Source organism: Otolemur garnettii, unplaced genomic scaffold, assembly GCF_000181295.1.
Source record: "Otolemur garnettii isolate 467f Iridium unplaced genomic scaffold, OtoGar3 scaffold00062, whole genome shotgun sequence".
NCBI lineage: Eukaryota > Metazoa > Chordata > Mammalia > Primates > Galagidae > Otolemur > Otolemur garnettii.
The window spans coordinates 7,984,114-7,999,133 of record NW_003852457.1 but is presented as its reverse complement, the minus strand read 5'-3'; the positions used below and the strand labels follow the sequence as shown (position 1 = coordinate 7,999,133).

The window sequence follows — 15,020 nt, the reverse complement described above, 5'->3', positions numbered from 1 at the left end:
GGGTTTGCTGCCCAAGCTGTGGGGCAGGGTGCGGTAAGTCTTCCTGATCAGACACCTTAGGTTCTACCGCCAGCCCTGCGAGAGCACAGTGTGACCTTGACCACGTCACCTTGCAGTCTTGGCTTGCTAGGTTTGGGAGGAGGCAGTGAGGCTTGTCCTGTGCGTGGGAGGTGCTATGTGAGTCCTGCCTCCTCTCCCTTTCTCTTCATATCCTCTTGGGAAGTGTTTTCTTTCCTGATTTTAACAAGGAGAACTAACTTCATGTACCACAAATGTTTTATGGGATTTTGTCCTCACCATCCCTATAGCAGCCCCACCATTGCTGTTCTCATAATGGAGCAATGGAGAATTAGCTCTGTTTCACAGATGAGAAAAAACTGTGTTGAGGTTGAAGCATCTGTCAGTGATGGGGTCATTCTGGGATGCAGGTTAGCCTGGCCGTGAACCCTCTGAGCTGCTCACCTGCCTCTGCCTCCTGCAGGAGACGACCCCTCAGAGGGTTAAATCAGGGTACAGGTGAGGCTTTACAGAAGCCACTGAGCAGTGTCTTCAAGTACGTAGCTGAAGTTGTGCCCTGAAGCTTTGGTTTGAAGATCATCAGCTGTTGTTCAGGACCACGTGTGTGTGCGCACTAAGGAATGCGGCTGCATGGCTTCCAGTCCCTTCTAATTAGCACAGAAGGCCCACTGTTCTTACAGCTATCAGGTCAACAGGGACATTTGGCTCAACGTAACAAAATCCATCTTTGCAGCATTTCCAGAGTGCAGCTACTGTGCAGTTCTGAGGCGTGATGACAGCCCGCACAGGTGTGTTGTTCTAGACATTTCATGGGGATTGGAGAAGAAGGTTCATTATCTCCCCATTGCCTCCAATGGGATGTCTTAATCTTACATTGACGTTTTGGGCCAAATCGTTCTTTTTTTGCGTGGGAGCCATCCTGCACACTGCAGCATCCTGGGTCTCAACCCATGACATGCCAGTGGCACTCTGCACCAAGTTGTGACAACCAAACGTGCCTCTGGACAGTGCCAAGTGTGCCAGGGGAGGCCAAATCACTCCTGATTGAGAACCACTGGCCTCCAATGTCGCTGGAAGCTTGGCCTTTCTCTTCTGGGTTGATAGAATAATGTGAGGCTGAAGTTTTCATCAGAACCCAGATAGAGGTGAAAAAGTCTGTTCTAAATTGAGTATTTAGAATTGCAGATTACAGGCTGGGTGTGGTGGCTCACCACACCCAGCACTCTCAGAAGCCAAAGTGGGTGGATTAACTAAGCTCAGAAGTCCGAGACCAGGCTGAGCCAAGCTAGACCCCATCTCTACTAAAAATAGAAAACCTATCCGGGCATTGTGGCAGGTGCCTATACTCTCAGCTACTTGGGAGGCTGAGACAAGAGGATTGCTTGAGCCCAAGACATTGAGGTTACTGTGAGCCATGATGCCATAGCACTCTACCCCCGGTGACAGAGTGAGACTCTGCCTAAAAAAATTAAAAATAAAAAAAAAGCATTGCAGATTTTATTATATCAGCACCTGAATTCTTCACTCAGAAATCCATAGCACAAGTGCAGCTGTGAGGAAGTAGGAGTCACATGCACACACAAACACACAGAGACATGCTCTGGGCCAGGAACACAGACACCATCTTCTTCCCTCCCTCTCTCTCCTTCCCTCCCTTTGCCCTTTCCTCTCCCTTTTCCTGTCCCTGTCCTTCTCTGTCTCTTTCTCTTTCTTCCCCCACTTTCTCTCTTCTTCCCCCTCTCTCTCCCTTTCCTTCTCTCTTTCTTTTTCCTACTGAACTTATCTTTTGTGCATGAATGAATATATAAAAATGCAACTACACCTTTGCTGCCAGGAAGAATGCAGTTTAATGTTGTTACAAATGTAACAACAATCTCCTTCATCAGCTCAGGTACAATAACAGTGGTGGCCACAGATGCACACAATGGTAGGAACTCCGGTTCAGCAGCAACTCAGAGGCCACCCCGTTACCTGAGTCATCCCCTGACTCAGAATTTACTCAGCTGAGGAGGGGATAAACCTCCCCTAAACTCCAGGAGACCCACGGACTCCAGGCACTGGTCAGTTCACTCTTGAGCCCTGTTTTTCTCTGGCCACCACTGCTGTTACGAAAGGTGGGGTGACATAGAAAACTGGTCCTATATGGCCCTCTGAGCCTTTGTCTTTGGTACTGGGCAGGATCCCAGTGCAGGCCTCAGAAATACTGCAGGCTTGAGCTTTGTAAGGTTACAGTTATGTTCACTCCTCCAAGGTCTGCGGTAGCCAAGTCCACGTGGGCTTTCCCCACGAGTGAATGGCCCTGGCCTCAGATGCAGGCCCACAGTTCATTCTTTAGGGTAAGTTACTCTTTGAGGAATCTTGGGGATTTTTTCCTTAATTCATATCAATGTGGGGGTCTAATCAAATTAACACATACTTATCAAATGGGCCTTTCCTCTTGATTCCTATTCAGTAGGAGTCCCTTTGCCCCATTTTCTGTGTTTTCATCTTTGCAAACTAGAGCCCTAAAGTCATGACAGTAGGCATTTATGAGATTGACATTTACATAAACTCAAGTGTTCTGGAGATTAAAAAGAATCAGTGTATATGACTAGACAGAGGAGTGACTGGCTGCTCCTCTACTTCAAGTTCAAGTTCAGCCTCCCCAAGCACCTTACTCTTTACAGTCAGTGCCAGGGCAGTCAAGTGTCTTCCATGGGAGAAAATTGTCCTACTTGGATCGTGAACAGAAAGTGACTTTCCTCACAAAAGGGCAGCCATAGGTCACAGAAGGGGGGATAAGTGATGGGCACTCAGGTCCTAAGGTGACAGAGTGGAGAAGGGGCACTGGACATATCAGGGAGAAAGCTATCCCTGGCAATGAGGACCAAAAACGTCTGGGCAGGGCCACTGCCAAGTGCAAACTTGGTTAGTAATGCTCCGCTCAGAGGCTCAGCATCTACATGGATGTCAGAGCAGCTCCAAACCTGGAGATAGTAAAACACAGGACCCAATAAAGTGAAGGGGACACAGCAGAGTGTGGGTGTGCAGCAAAGGGTGGACTCAGCAAATACAGGATGTTCAAACCCTGCACCTTCTAGAGGGAGCTCTGGCCTTTGACCAGCTCCTGAGGGCAAACCTTGGAATATTCTGCCCGATGAGTGTCTTTGTACGCTTGGGGCTTTGGGTCACACCGGACAGTTGATGCTCACAATGTGATTGATGGTGGGGACCTCAGGTCATGCAGTCTCAGTCAGAGCTCTCAAAGGACTGGAGACAGTAACTAAGTTTGGCCATGCAGGCAGGCATTCCATTCCGGCATGCCTGACCCCCAGGGAAATTGTGGGACACCAAGGCTTGGGTGTGCTTCCCTGGTGGACTGTACTCGTAAGTGTCGTTACACACATTGTGAGAGAATCAAGCGCTGACCGCACAACTCCACTGGGAGAGGAAGACTGGAAGCTCGTGCCCCGGCTCTCAGGCACTCTGCTCTAGATGCCTTCTGCCTGTGCTGATTTCTATCTGTAGACTTTTGTTGTAATCATGACAAATAGAAACACAATAGTTTTTCTGAACTCCAGGAGTCCTTCTATTGAATCACTGAACCTGACACTGCCCTTGGGACCCCTGAATACAGTGGGACCCACAAAAGAGAAATCCAGAGAAGGTAGCAATAAAAACAGTTCTCCAAACTGCCTCCCGCAGGGACGTTTCCATCATCTGCTACTTAACATGGCTTGGAAAATTATCTAGATCCCATAGTATGACCAATCTGACTAGTTGTATATAACCTTCATGAGTTGGATATAACCAAGTTTTAGGTAACTGGACAGAAAAATTCTATCCCACTCTCTCCAGAGTATGGACTCCCTCTTTCGTAATCAACTCTTTCATTGTCTTCTGAAAGTCTCAGGTCTAAGTCCCCTCAGGAACTGTGCCGGGACTAGGTTGTTGGGCTAGTGTGCCCACTTGCCCCCACTCCTTATTATCAGAGTCGCTGTGAGCATCACTGGAGTTCCTTGTGCACAGCCATCATGTTTCTTTGGCTTGGAAGCAGACAGGCGCTTTTGGCATTGTTGGTGATATCTCTAACATGGGGCCTTGGACTCTCAATACGTTACACAGATTTGCAGGGGAGACGTAAATGTTACTCCCCCAAATAACCACTTTTGATTAATTGATGATCTAGTTGGAGCCTGGGTGAATCCTGCGAATGTTGCCCCCTTGAGACACGAGACAGGGTGAGGGGATGTCCCCTGGAGTCAGAGTTAGGCCCTAATATTATTTTCAAGGTCTTACACAGACTTGCAGATATTCTCAAGGCATTTTTGTTTTAAGGCTGAAAAAAAATGAGAAAGAACTCAGGGTAATGAGACAGAAATATTATAGAGTCATGAGTTAAACTCAAACAGCTCCAGTGTTGGCTCAGGGTGCAGGTGTGAGATGGTGCTGGACAGGAGTCTTTCAGAGTCAGGGTCAGACAGTGGGAAGGACTCAGATAAGACTTTCCCCTCCAGTTAGCTGCAGAGTTGAGCAAGGTGCAGCCCATATTTCTCTACCTTTGCTCAGGGTACTTTTTCCAGTACTCAGCTGTATCTGGTTTGCATGACATTAATTCAAACTCATTAAAACCTTCAGTAAATGTAACATGCTGTACTTATAGAGAAGTGAATGTGGCAATGAGAAAAGAAAAACTACTGAATTGCATGTCTGTAAGTTTCCTATTCCCTCCCCTGCTCACTGGGTAAAGGGATTTTGGCCTTTGACTTCTGAACCGTCCACTCCTAATGCTCATCATCTATTTTTTTTTTTTTTTTTTTTTGAGATGGAGCCTCAAGCTATCCCCCTGGGTAGAGTGCCATGGCATCATGCTCACAGCAACCTCCAACTCCTGGGCTCAAGCGAGTCTCCTGCCTCAGCCTCCCAAATAGCTGGGACTACAGGCGCCTGCCACAGCACCTGGCCATTTTTTGGTTGCAGCCATCATTGTTGTTTGGCGGGCCCGGGCTGGGGATTCGAACCCGCCACCTTAGGTGTATGTGGCTGGCGCCTTAGCTGCTTGAGCCACAGGCGCCGAGCCATCATCTATTTTTTAATAGAGGGGAAGGTGATGGTACAAAGAGAAGTCAGGAAAAATGAGCTGGTGGATTCGTGTAAGTCATAACAAAACTGCATTTGAGAGCAAGAGCAGAGGCAGAAGGAATCAGGCATAAGGAGAGGCTTTGGAATGGTGGCTCATGAGATGTGAGAGACGATGGAGAGAAAAGAACAAGAAGAGTTTCTAGAAGTGTTGTCGGGAATCCCGTGGATCCCACCTGATTTTCAACAAGGGCGGTAAGAGAAGATGGGATAGCTCGCCTGTGGTTGGTTTGTTTACATGTGAAACAGTGCCAAGACTGGGCTCTATGGACACTCAGCTTGTATCTGGGTTACAGTAACAAGGGGTTTTCCACAGATTTTGGTATACTTTGTAGTTCCATGATTTCTGGAGGACCTGAGTCTCTTGACATGATAAAATGGACAAGCCATTGGTTTGGGGACCAGACCAGACACTTTTGTCTGTAGACAGGGGAGAAAAAAATAAAGCTGATGGTCACACGCCCACTTCACGCTGCTTTCTTTTCCTTCAATTCTTTGTATCCATTTTTCTTTGGTCCTGAATTTCAGTGTTTATGTAGGGTTTGTCTTTTGTTATATTTTTGTTTGCCTTTCTGTATTAATTGGGGACCTGGGGACTCAGAGGCTAGGACATATGCCTGAGTTCCCACAGAGAGCAATAGTGCTTGGTCAGACTTATACCTGCTTTTTTTTTTTTTTTTTTTTTGCAGTTTTTGGCTGGGGCCAAGTTTGAACCCGCCACCTCCAGTATGTGGGGCTGGCACCCTACTTCTTTTAGCCACAGGCGCCGCCCCACCTGCATTTTTTTTTCCTATACCTTATTGCAAACATCAAGCTGTTAGTTGAAGAGGAATCAGGAATACTAGACTCTCCTGCATGGATGATGACTGGGTGAGCTGTGAGATTTCCATGGCCTGCTGCTAGGGCAGGAAAATCACTGTGAGTGACAGGAGGCTCTGGTATAACGCATTCACTGTGAGGTCACACCGTAGGCAAGCAGGGTACGTACTGTGAGAGTGTGACAGCCTTTTCACCCTCTGACAGACATACGTTGCATTCTTCAGATACCAGGAATAGTACTCAGGACAGTACCTGAAGATTTAAACCAGAGGTGGGAGCAATTACTATGCTGCGATTAGAAGGCAGCCAGAATAAAAATAAGCAAGTACATAAATATGAATGTATGGCCATTGCTCATAGCAAGGAAGCCCTGTTTGTCTTCATAGGGCATCCGAGGAGAGGTAGGAGAGGACGCTGTGTGGGTAAAAGCTCGTATTTGGGGGTTAGCAAGACTTACTTTTAGTCCTAGCCCCACTACTTAATAGGTAGGATGTGAAGCTTCAGGCTGATAACTTAATTTTCTGGACTTTAGTATATATGTGTGTGTGTGTGTGTGTGTGTGAGAAAGGCAAATAAAAGAATCTACACTCACAGGTTATAAGAAGATTAAATGAGATAAAATGTGTAAAGTTCATGCACAGGGCCCAGCATATAATAGGTTCTCCATAAATGATGGTGCGCGTCCGTTTCTGTGAGCAATGGGGAGAGGGGGCTGGAGGTTTGCTGTTGTTAACAATGTGGCACCTCATAAGCGAATATCCTGCTCTTGGTCAGGGCAACAGGAGTTGCTCCAAAGGGCTGTAGTGGAAAGATCACTGGTCACGTTATCAGGAAGGAGAGTTTTCACTGCAGATGGTGTCACTGATTCAAGGTATGACTCTGGGAATTCATCTTCTTTCCAATCCCTCATCTGATCTGTGAGGTGGTAGCACTAAACATTCTCTAATTTCCTTTCCATTTTGCAACTAACTTCTCAAATGCAGATCATTATAAAGATTTCCCAGGTACTATCACTCCCAATTTACAAGGACATGTAAAGCTGAGGCACAGAGGTTGACCCCCTTGCCCAAGGACACACTGCTTCCAAGTGGCAGTGCTGGATTTTAACCCAGGTGAGCCACTCCATGCCAGAACGCACAGCCACTCAACAGGCAAGGAGACCAATATTTGAGTCTGGAGTTACAGAGCTGAAGCTGTCATAAGGATTCCTTGGAGAAGCTGGAACCGCAGAAGAGACAGAGTCATTTTTGGAAACTTTGCCCAAAGCAGAGAGAGACACAGAGAAATTCTCTGGCTTCTTCCTAGGCCACCCTGCAATCTCCTGCCAATCTTGTCCACTGGGCAAACTAACACGAGGCTGTCAGCAAGATGTTCTGGAAACGTAGTTGGCATAAGTCAGCCCTCTTCACTAAAGAGCAGAAAAGAGGACAAGCAGGAGATGGACCTGAGGGTGAGGAGGCAAAGGCTGGACACAACCTGGGCTGCTTTTCCTCTGAACCTGCGACCCCACTCTCTTAAGGAGACCTTCACAAGCATAAGAGAGAGGATGTCAAGCGTGGTCAGCTCAACAGCTGACAGGGCCACCATTTAGTTGCCATAGCAACAACACACGGTGTGTGCTAGAGGTGGGATACAGACTTGGTGGTGGGAGTGGACGAGAGAGAACCCACAGCAATGTCTGCAGCAGCAACTGCGGAGGGCCGTTTCCAGGCACCAGGGAAGAACAATTAGATGCATCATTTATTTCATTTCATTTCATTTTGTTCACACAACACTGTCAATACAGGTAAAAATGCTGCTGTCCTTCGGTGGGAATGTGCTCTTGGAATTGTGTGGCCTGAAACACAGGCAGGACTACACACCCATTTGGTACACAAACAAACTGAGTTTCAGAGAGACTAAATGACTAGCCCAAGACCACATAGATTATAAGTGGCAGAGCCGAAATTTAACCCAATTTCCTTGGCTTCAAGCCCCATCCTCCATACGACATACAGTATAGTAAGCTACTTACTTTTGGGGGGTGGCCTTGATTTTATGGTCTAATGTCATTCCTCCTTAGCTATTTTGACAATGTTCAAGGCATATTTTCTCATAAAAACAGCCACAATATTTCTCAGAAAGCTTCCAACAGAAGAGATTATCAAACTAACTACCCAGGGGAATTATTTGCTTTTGAAAACGATGCTACCACATGGACAAACATGGTTCAAATGAAGGTGCTCTGCGAAGCTTCAAATAAAACTTGGGTTCTAGCAACCGTAGAAACAGAACCCACACCTTCACAAACCAAAGAGATGCCATATTGTGCCTTAATTCACTTTGACAGAGTACATGACTTGCAGGCTAAATGGTAATTTTCTGCCTCTATGATCAGGAGAGGAACTATTTCGACATGACATGTCCCATCACCGAGCTCTCTGGCAGGGGGATCCTGCAGGCATATAGTGAGGGAAATGAATGATAGACAAGTGGCCATTATTACTTTGTAAGGAATAGAGTCAGATCCTGTTAAAGACAAGAATATGCATTCCTCCCCTAGACAGAAAGCATTTCTCATGCAGAAAAGGCTAGATGGATGAGCTCACCACTGCACCAGCCCCTTGAGCCAGACCGGACCTGCTGTATCCTCTGTGGAGTCGGCCACAGCCTGGGCAGAGCCAGAGACATGGACACTTGAGTAGGGCCCGAGGTAGAAAGTTTGTAAGACACAAGGAGGGGAAGGGACCAGGGCTCTCACAACCTGCAAGAAGGGACGGTATGTCCCAAGGGTGGTGGTAGGGATCCTACACTGGAAAGGTTTCAAGAGATGACCAGGGGAGGGAGATGATGTGAAGAGAGGGAGTTTAGGGTGTCTCAGTTTAAAAATCAGAGTAGAAGGCCAGACGTCAAGGGTTCCGTATGTTGTATTTGTTCTGAATGAGGAGTGGATATAAAGCATGGCAGGATAGATGGAGATCTATAGCAAAAGCCAGAGACAAATCATCTGTATGTGTAAGAGGTAACCCAGGTGTTTGAAAGGGCAAGGTGTCCTGAATAGGAACATGTGTTGGAGACAGTGGTCTTCCATCTTTGCTGCAGTGATATTAAACATCTCAGTGGTCCTAAGGCATCCAGGTGACCTGTCACTCCATCTTTGCACAGGTTATTTCTTTTCCCTAGAGTGACCTCCCTTGTTTTCTTCTGGGAAAACTTCTTTTCCTCTATCCAACCCTGTTAGGTGTTTCCTCTGAGGTTCCACAGCATGTTATTCGGATCTGTTATAATAGGACTTGTCAACTGCTTTGAAATTTATCTCTTTACATTGCCAACTTCTCCACTAAATAGTCGGTTTCTCTCTCTCTCTCATCACAGAGGCTGTATTATTTATACAACAAACATTCTGAGTAACACCCCCTCCCACTCTGGAATTTTTGGCCTATATTCAGTATATAAGTTTATGGAACAATTCACCATTCATTGAAAATGCAGGGAAAGGAAGGGACAAGTCCAGGTGAATAGATGCTTCATTACTCCAAATTTGAACTTGAACTTCTCTCTGGAAATGCATGTCTTCATTTGGTTCATTCAGCCAATATCTACAATATGAATGTTTTCAAATGTGATATTTCCCCCCAGTGGGATATGGTTGAACAGGCTTTTACCTGGGTACATGGCTTGATTCTATCACCTTCTATATTATATTTTGTCTTTGTGTGACCATTTCTTCTCCCCAGTTATGAAACCATCAGACTACTTCTGATTCACCTGTATATCCTTATGGCTTATTCCATTACATCACTGATACGTAGGAGAGAACAGGTGTTGCTGATTCCAAGAACTACTAAGTAAAAGTCCTAATAAGTGGTTTTATCCTAGGCAATAAGGGAAGTATTGCTGTGAAAGTTTCTTCGTCTTTGGGTCTCCGGGTCTTGCTTATTGCCCTTTTTTGATGAAGGAAATGTCCACACTGAGGAATCCAAGATCAGGGACAGAAAGGGGTTATGGGAAAAGACAGCACACCTGGGCCTGGGGCTCAGAGGGAGAGAATAATGGAGATTTCAAAAACTGTTGGATCTTGTGGATAGACTTTGAAAATAACATTAAAGATCTTAGAGATTAGCCTGCAGGAATACTCATCTATTCTGTGTTACTTGGTACTGGGTTTATACCCAAGAATAAATTCCAGAAGAAAAAAAAAAGAAAAGGAAAGAAATAATAGCATGTCAACATCACAGGGCAGAAAAATGTCCATGCTTAGATCTTCTTAAAATAAGTGGGATCCACTTTCTAATTTTATTTTTACAAACTTTTCATTTGACTGGAAGATAACTGCTAGAAATTTATTAAAGACATTTCCTTCAGATGGAGGGACAAATCCTCTGATCATCCTCTTCTAGGAAATATCATCAGGCTGAGGGAACTGGATTAAAGGAGTAGTCAAAGTCCTCTGTGGTAATTCTTCTTGACAAGAAAGACAAGCTAAACTCAACACCATTAAACTCAGCACAACTCAATTCAACTCAACTCAACTCAACTCAGCTCAACTCAATTCAACTCAATTCAACTCAACACAACTCAACTCAATACAACTCAATTCAACACAACACAACTCAACTCCTCAACACAACTCAACCCAACCCAGTTGGATACTACTTATCTCCATTTCAACTGAACTCAATTGTACTTCTTGTGTCAGGTCCTGCAATTGGTTCTGGAGACCCAGATATGAATTTGGTACCATGATGGATCTCAAGAATGTGACTATTTAGTAGAGGAATCACTAAGACTCCTTTCCTTGATGTACCTCCTGCCACTTGTGTGTAGATTATTTGGTGTCTGAATACCTTGTGGCCTGCAGATAAACCACACAGAAAAAGAAGCTTATAAATATTAGATGTGAAAATCAGCCACTGGGCCAGGTTACCTCAGGGCCTCTGTCCTGGGATCTGTCTGACTCCGGCAGAGGCATTGCTGGAAAAAGCGGCACAGCTCCATCAAGCATGGGTTGAGCTTCTGGACGGCCAGCATGAGAGGAGCAGCTGCCATGGCCCCCTCTTTGAGGAGGGGCTGAGGGCACTCTAGAAGACGCAATTTCAGAGCAGTCAAATTCATGAGGCTTTAGCAAGCATCTCCCTTTTGTTAAGCTCTGTGCCAGGTGAATCCAGTCTTGCTGTAATCTCAGGTAGTTCTGAGACAGACAGGCACACATAGGGGTGCTTCACCATTGCCCAAAAAAGCCAGGTGGAGAGAAGGTGGGGATCAAGTTCCTGAAGGACATCAGAGATATTTCTCTGAGGATCAAATATTGAACAAAGATCTAAAACATTGATGAGAAATACATCACGTGGAGGGCATTTCTGGTGTAAGGGGCAGAGTATATTGATGACTCAACAGTGTGGAAGGGGAGATGGGTTGCTGAGGGAAAATGGAGAATAATTTGAGTACAGAGGCTATGGGTATGTGTACACACAATATGTGTGTGTGTACATGTATGTGCATATGTTTGCATGTCTGTGCGTGTACATGTGTGCCTGCCCATGTACAAGGGAGAGAGAAGGAAGGCACAGGTGGTTGAAAGATGAAACCAGCCTGCTGGGTCATTGGGGAACCAAGTTCTGAGTTTGTGAGTTCTCTGTCTTCATAAGCTGAAGATTAATTATGCTTCAGTGAACCAAATTTCGCTGTTACTTAATTCGTGGCTCTTAGGGAGAAGGAGGCAAGTGATAAAAGAAGGAAACAGTAGGTTTTTTTAAGGTTCTATCTTCTTGGGATCTCCTGAGGCTATGACAGCTTCCTCTGGCTACAGCTATGTTTCCTTACATGGAAAAAAAGCAGACCCATCCTTGTTATATAGGGTGACTGGGAGGATTAAATGAGACAATTCATAGAAGTGAACAATAAATAATAACTATTATATTGTTTTATTTACTAAAAATTTCTTGAGCGCCCTCTATGTGCCCCACACCAATAGACTCTAGAGCTATAACAATGAATAAAAAGGGAAAGGGCCTTTCCCTACTACAATTTACCTTTTAGGGACTGGAAGATTATATTAGGATACTATTGATGATTTTCCAAAGAAGCACTAATCACTCTCAAAAAATGACCTAAAACCTAGTAATAAGCAAAAAGGATTACTGATTATCCTTTTAGTATAGTTTGGTTATTGTCCAGTAGACTTTCTGGGGATTGTCTGGGCATATAAGGGTGCACCCCATTAATTGACTTTCTATTGGACAGATCATATTACAACTCTGAAGGGGTAGAGGTTAACTGATGGACATATACATGATTCTTGTCTAAGAGTGATGCAGATAATTTCTGTCCATAGCAATGTAAATGAATTTTGTGGGGTAGAGGAATGATTGATTTTTGCTCAGTTAAAAAAAAAGTTTATTGCTATAGGAAATCAATTAGCAAATTCATTTGAAAATTCCTTTGACTGCCTATGAAATTTTCCATTGAACCGGCATTACCATCTTCCTGGTTTCCTTATTCATTGATGAGTTAAATCAATTACCTGTTAACATGTATTTATTTGATATCTTCGACATGTTAACATGTATTCATTTGCTATCTTTATGAATCATGTTTTTATAGTTTTGAAAATTATAATTTAGCAGTAATATATTTATTAGAGTGAAGAAGAGACTCCTCTGTCAGAAAAAGACTTAAAGAAAAAAATAGAAAGGAAATATTTTATCCTGAGTCAACTAGAACATTAAACCTTCCTGAACATTCATCGATTTCCACCAATATAGCATGACTTTTCTCTAATATTTATTGAGCACCTGATATATATCAGGCTCTTAATCCTTATAAAATCTTGCAAGGTGGTTATCAGAAGTATATAGAAGAAGATACTGAGGGTCTGAGTGATTCTGAGGCCAGATAAGTAATACAATAGGGAGTGACCCTCTCACGTTCTGACTCTGGAGCCCTCTCCTACCCACTACCCTTTACTACATGGACATAATTATATTTCCTGGGGCTCGATTCCTATGCCCCTCTGCCCTAGTACACTTCCACCACACTTCTCTAACTTGAGAAATGACACTCAGAAATCTATTCAGTTGCTCAAACTTGGGCATGGTTTATGCTTCCCTCCTGTGCTCGCTCCATTAACATCACATCCTCTTGATTTTCTTTCCTAAATATCACTCACAGCCTCCCTATTACATAGTCAGCACCCATGCCATGCTGAGTCATAATGGAACTTCAGGCAAAAGAAAAATTGTACCCCCCATATACATGTTGCCATCATCACCACCCATCCTCTTCTTGTTAGCACAGAAGTCTCCCTGCTAGTCTCCTGACTCCGAGCAACCCCCTTTAATCTGTTTTTTTTTGCCTTCAGAGAACCCATTTTGCAACACAAATCTGATGATGTCCCTCTCACCTGGCTCAGAAGACAACCACTCTCCCTGAAGTGGTGACAAGGCCTGGTGACCTCACTCTTGCCCATCTCTCCAGCCTCATTTAATACCACTCTCACCTTCGGCACCATTATTCTAGCTGCAGGGCCCTGCCTCCACCCCTGGGAGACATCAGTCCTTTGTACCACTGTGCCTTTGCTTACGCTATGCCTCTGGTTGGGATGCATGGGTAGAGGTGACCTTGTCCAGACGCCACTTTCTCAGCCCATAAACTCTTGAATGATATCCCCAACTGGAAATAATCTCTTCATCTCTGGACACATAGCATTTACTGCTTCTTCTCTTAAGAAACTCACCACTTTCTTTCTTAAACTGTAGCCTTTTTTTTTTTCTTTTGGCATATATGGTACATCTCAGGAAAGAGAACACAGAGGGGTGGGAAGAGCACAAGCCTTAGAATTAGGCAGATCTGGCTGGAAATTTGGTTCCCTTTTATCTGTACAATTCCCTAGAATTGCTCCATGATGATAACATTTCTACCTTCAAGAATTATTGTGAAAAGAAAGTAAGAATGGGCCTAGCAGAGTGCCTCCCACACAGTAGGAACTCAGTAAGTATTTATGGAATGAATGAATGAGTGAACATCAGAGACTTTGTGGCATGATTCGTGTGTGTGTGTGTGCAGAATAATTTACTAGAAGATGCAAAGCCCCTTTAGTTTACAATTATATTTTCCTTATATAAGTGGATGACAGATGGATAGATGGATAATAAATAGATAGTGATAACTAGCTAGATAGTTATCTGCTTGGTGGGTAGGTGAATAGATGGAAAGATGGGTGGATAGGTATGATCAATATTTGTTAGATATACAGATATACATAAGGTAAATGACAGATAAAGGGATGACAGATGGGTAGGTGGATGGATAGATGTGGTAAATATCTGCTAGGTAGGTTAATAAGTAGGCAGAGAGCTACATGGATATGGATATATGGACATCGATGCAGAAACAGGTTTAGACACAGATATAGACACAGGTGCAGAGAGAGTTAACTTGTTTTCTAAGACTCCATCCAGAAAAGCCCCCATCCGCACTAGCAGTGTGCTTTTTAGACTCCTGGGGGGAAAAGGGGATATCATTTCCTTCAGTAGCAGAATCATGTCTTCAGGTCTGAAAGGCCCAGTCACCATTCACTGGAGGCGGACAGCAGGGCTGAGGCAGATCTGAGGAGTTTAATAAAGCCCTGTTGACATATGACCGGATAGTCCGGAAACATTCAGGAAATGAGTACAGAAAGGCAGCCAGGACTGCACCCCAGGGGCCTGGGGACCCAACCGGTTTTGAATGACTGACTTTGTATCAGTTTCTCTGTTATGAAAATCGACTCAATGGTAAAGAAGGGAGTGAGGCAAGCAAAAGCTGCAAAAATGCAGTGAAGCCACAGAAAGTCAGTCCTGAGCCTCTGTCTATGCAGCGAAGCCACAGAAAGTCAGTCCTGAGCCTCTGTCTATGCAGCGAAGCCACAGAAAGTCAGTCCTGAGCCTCTGACTGTGCAGCAAAGCCACAGAAAGTCAGTCCTGAGCCTCTGTCTATGCAGCAAAGCCACAGAAAGTCGGTCCTGGGCCTCTGTCTATGCAGCGAAGCCACAGAAAGTCAGTCCTGGGCCTCTGTCTGTGCAGCGAAGCCACAGAAAGTCAGTCCTG

The 15,020-nt window shown here is 44.7% G+C and overlaps 1 protein-coding gene across 1 annotated transcript in view; it reads right to left on the bottom strand.

Moving 5' to 3' along the window:
• Positions 1-4,292: 4,292 nt before the first annotated feature.
• Positions 4,293-15,020, bottom strand: part of HHLA1 (HERV-H LTR-associating 1) — a 32,341-nt gene continuing 21,613 nt past the window's right edge. Inside the window, exons 14-16 of the mRNA XM_003792873.1 lie at positions 10,862-11,015; positions 6,125-6,207; positions 4,293-4,336 (exon numbers count right to left, since the gene is read on the bottom strand). Coding sequence (XP_003792921.1) covers positions 4,293-4,336; positions 6,125-6,207; positions 10,862-11,015 — 281 coding nt within the window. The remainder of the gene's footprint in view (positions 4,337-6,124; positions 6,208-10,861; positions 11,016-15,020) is intronic.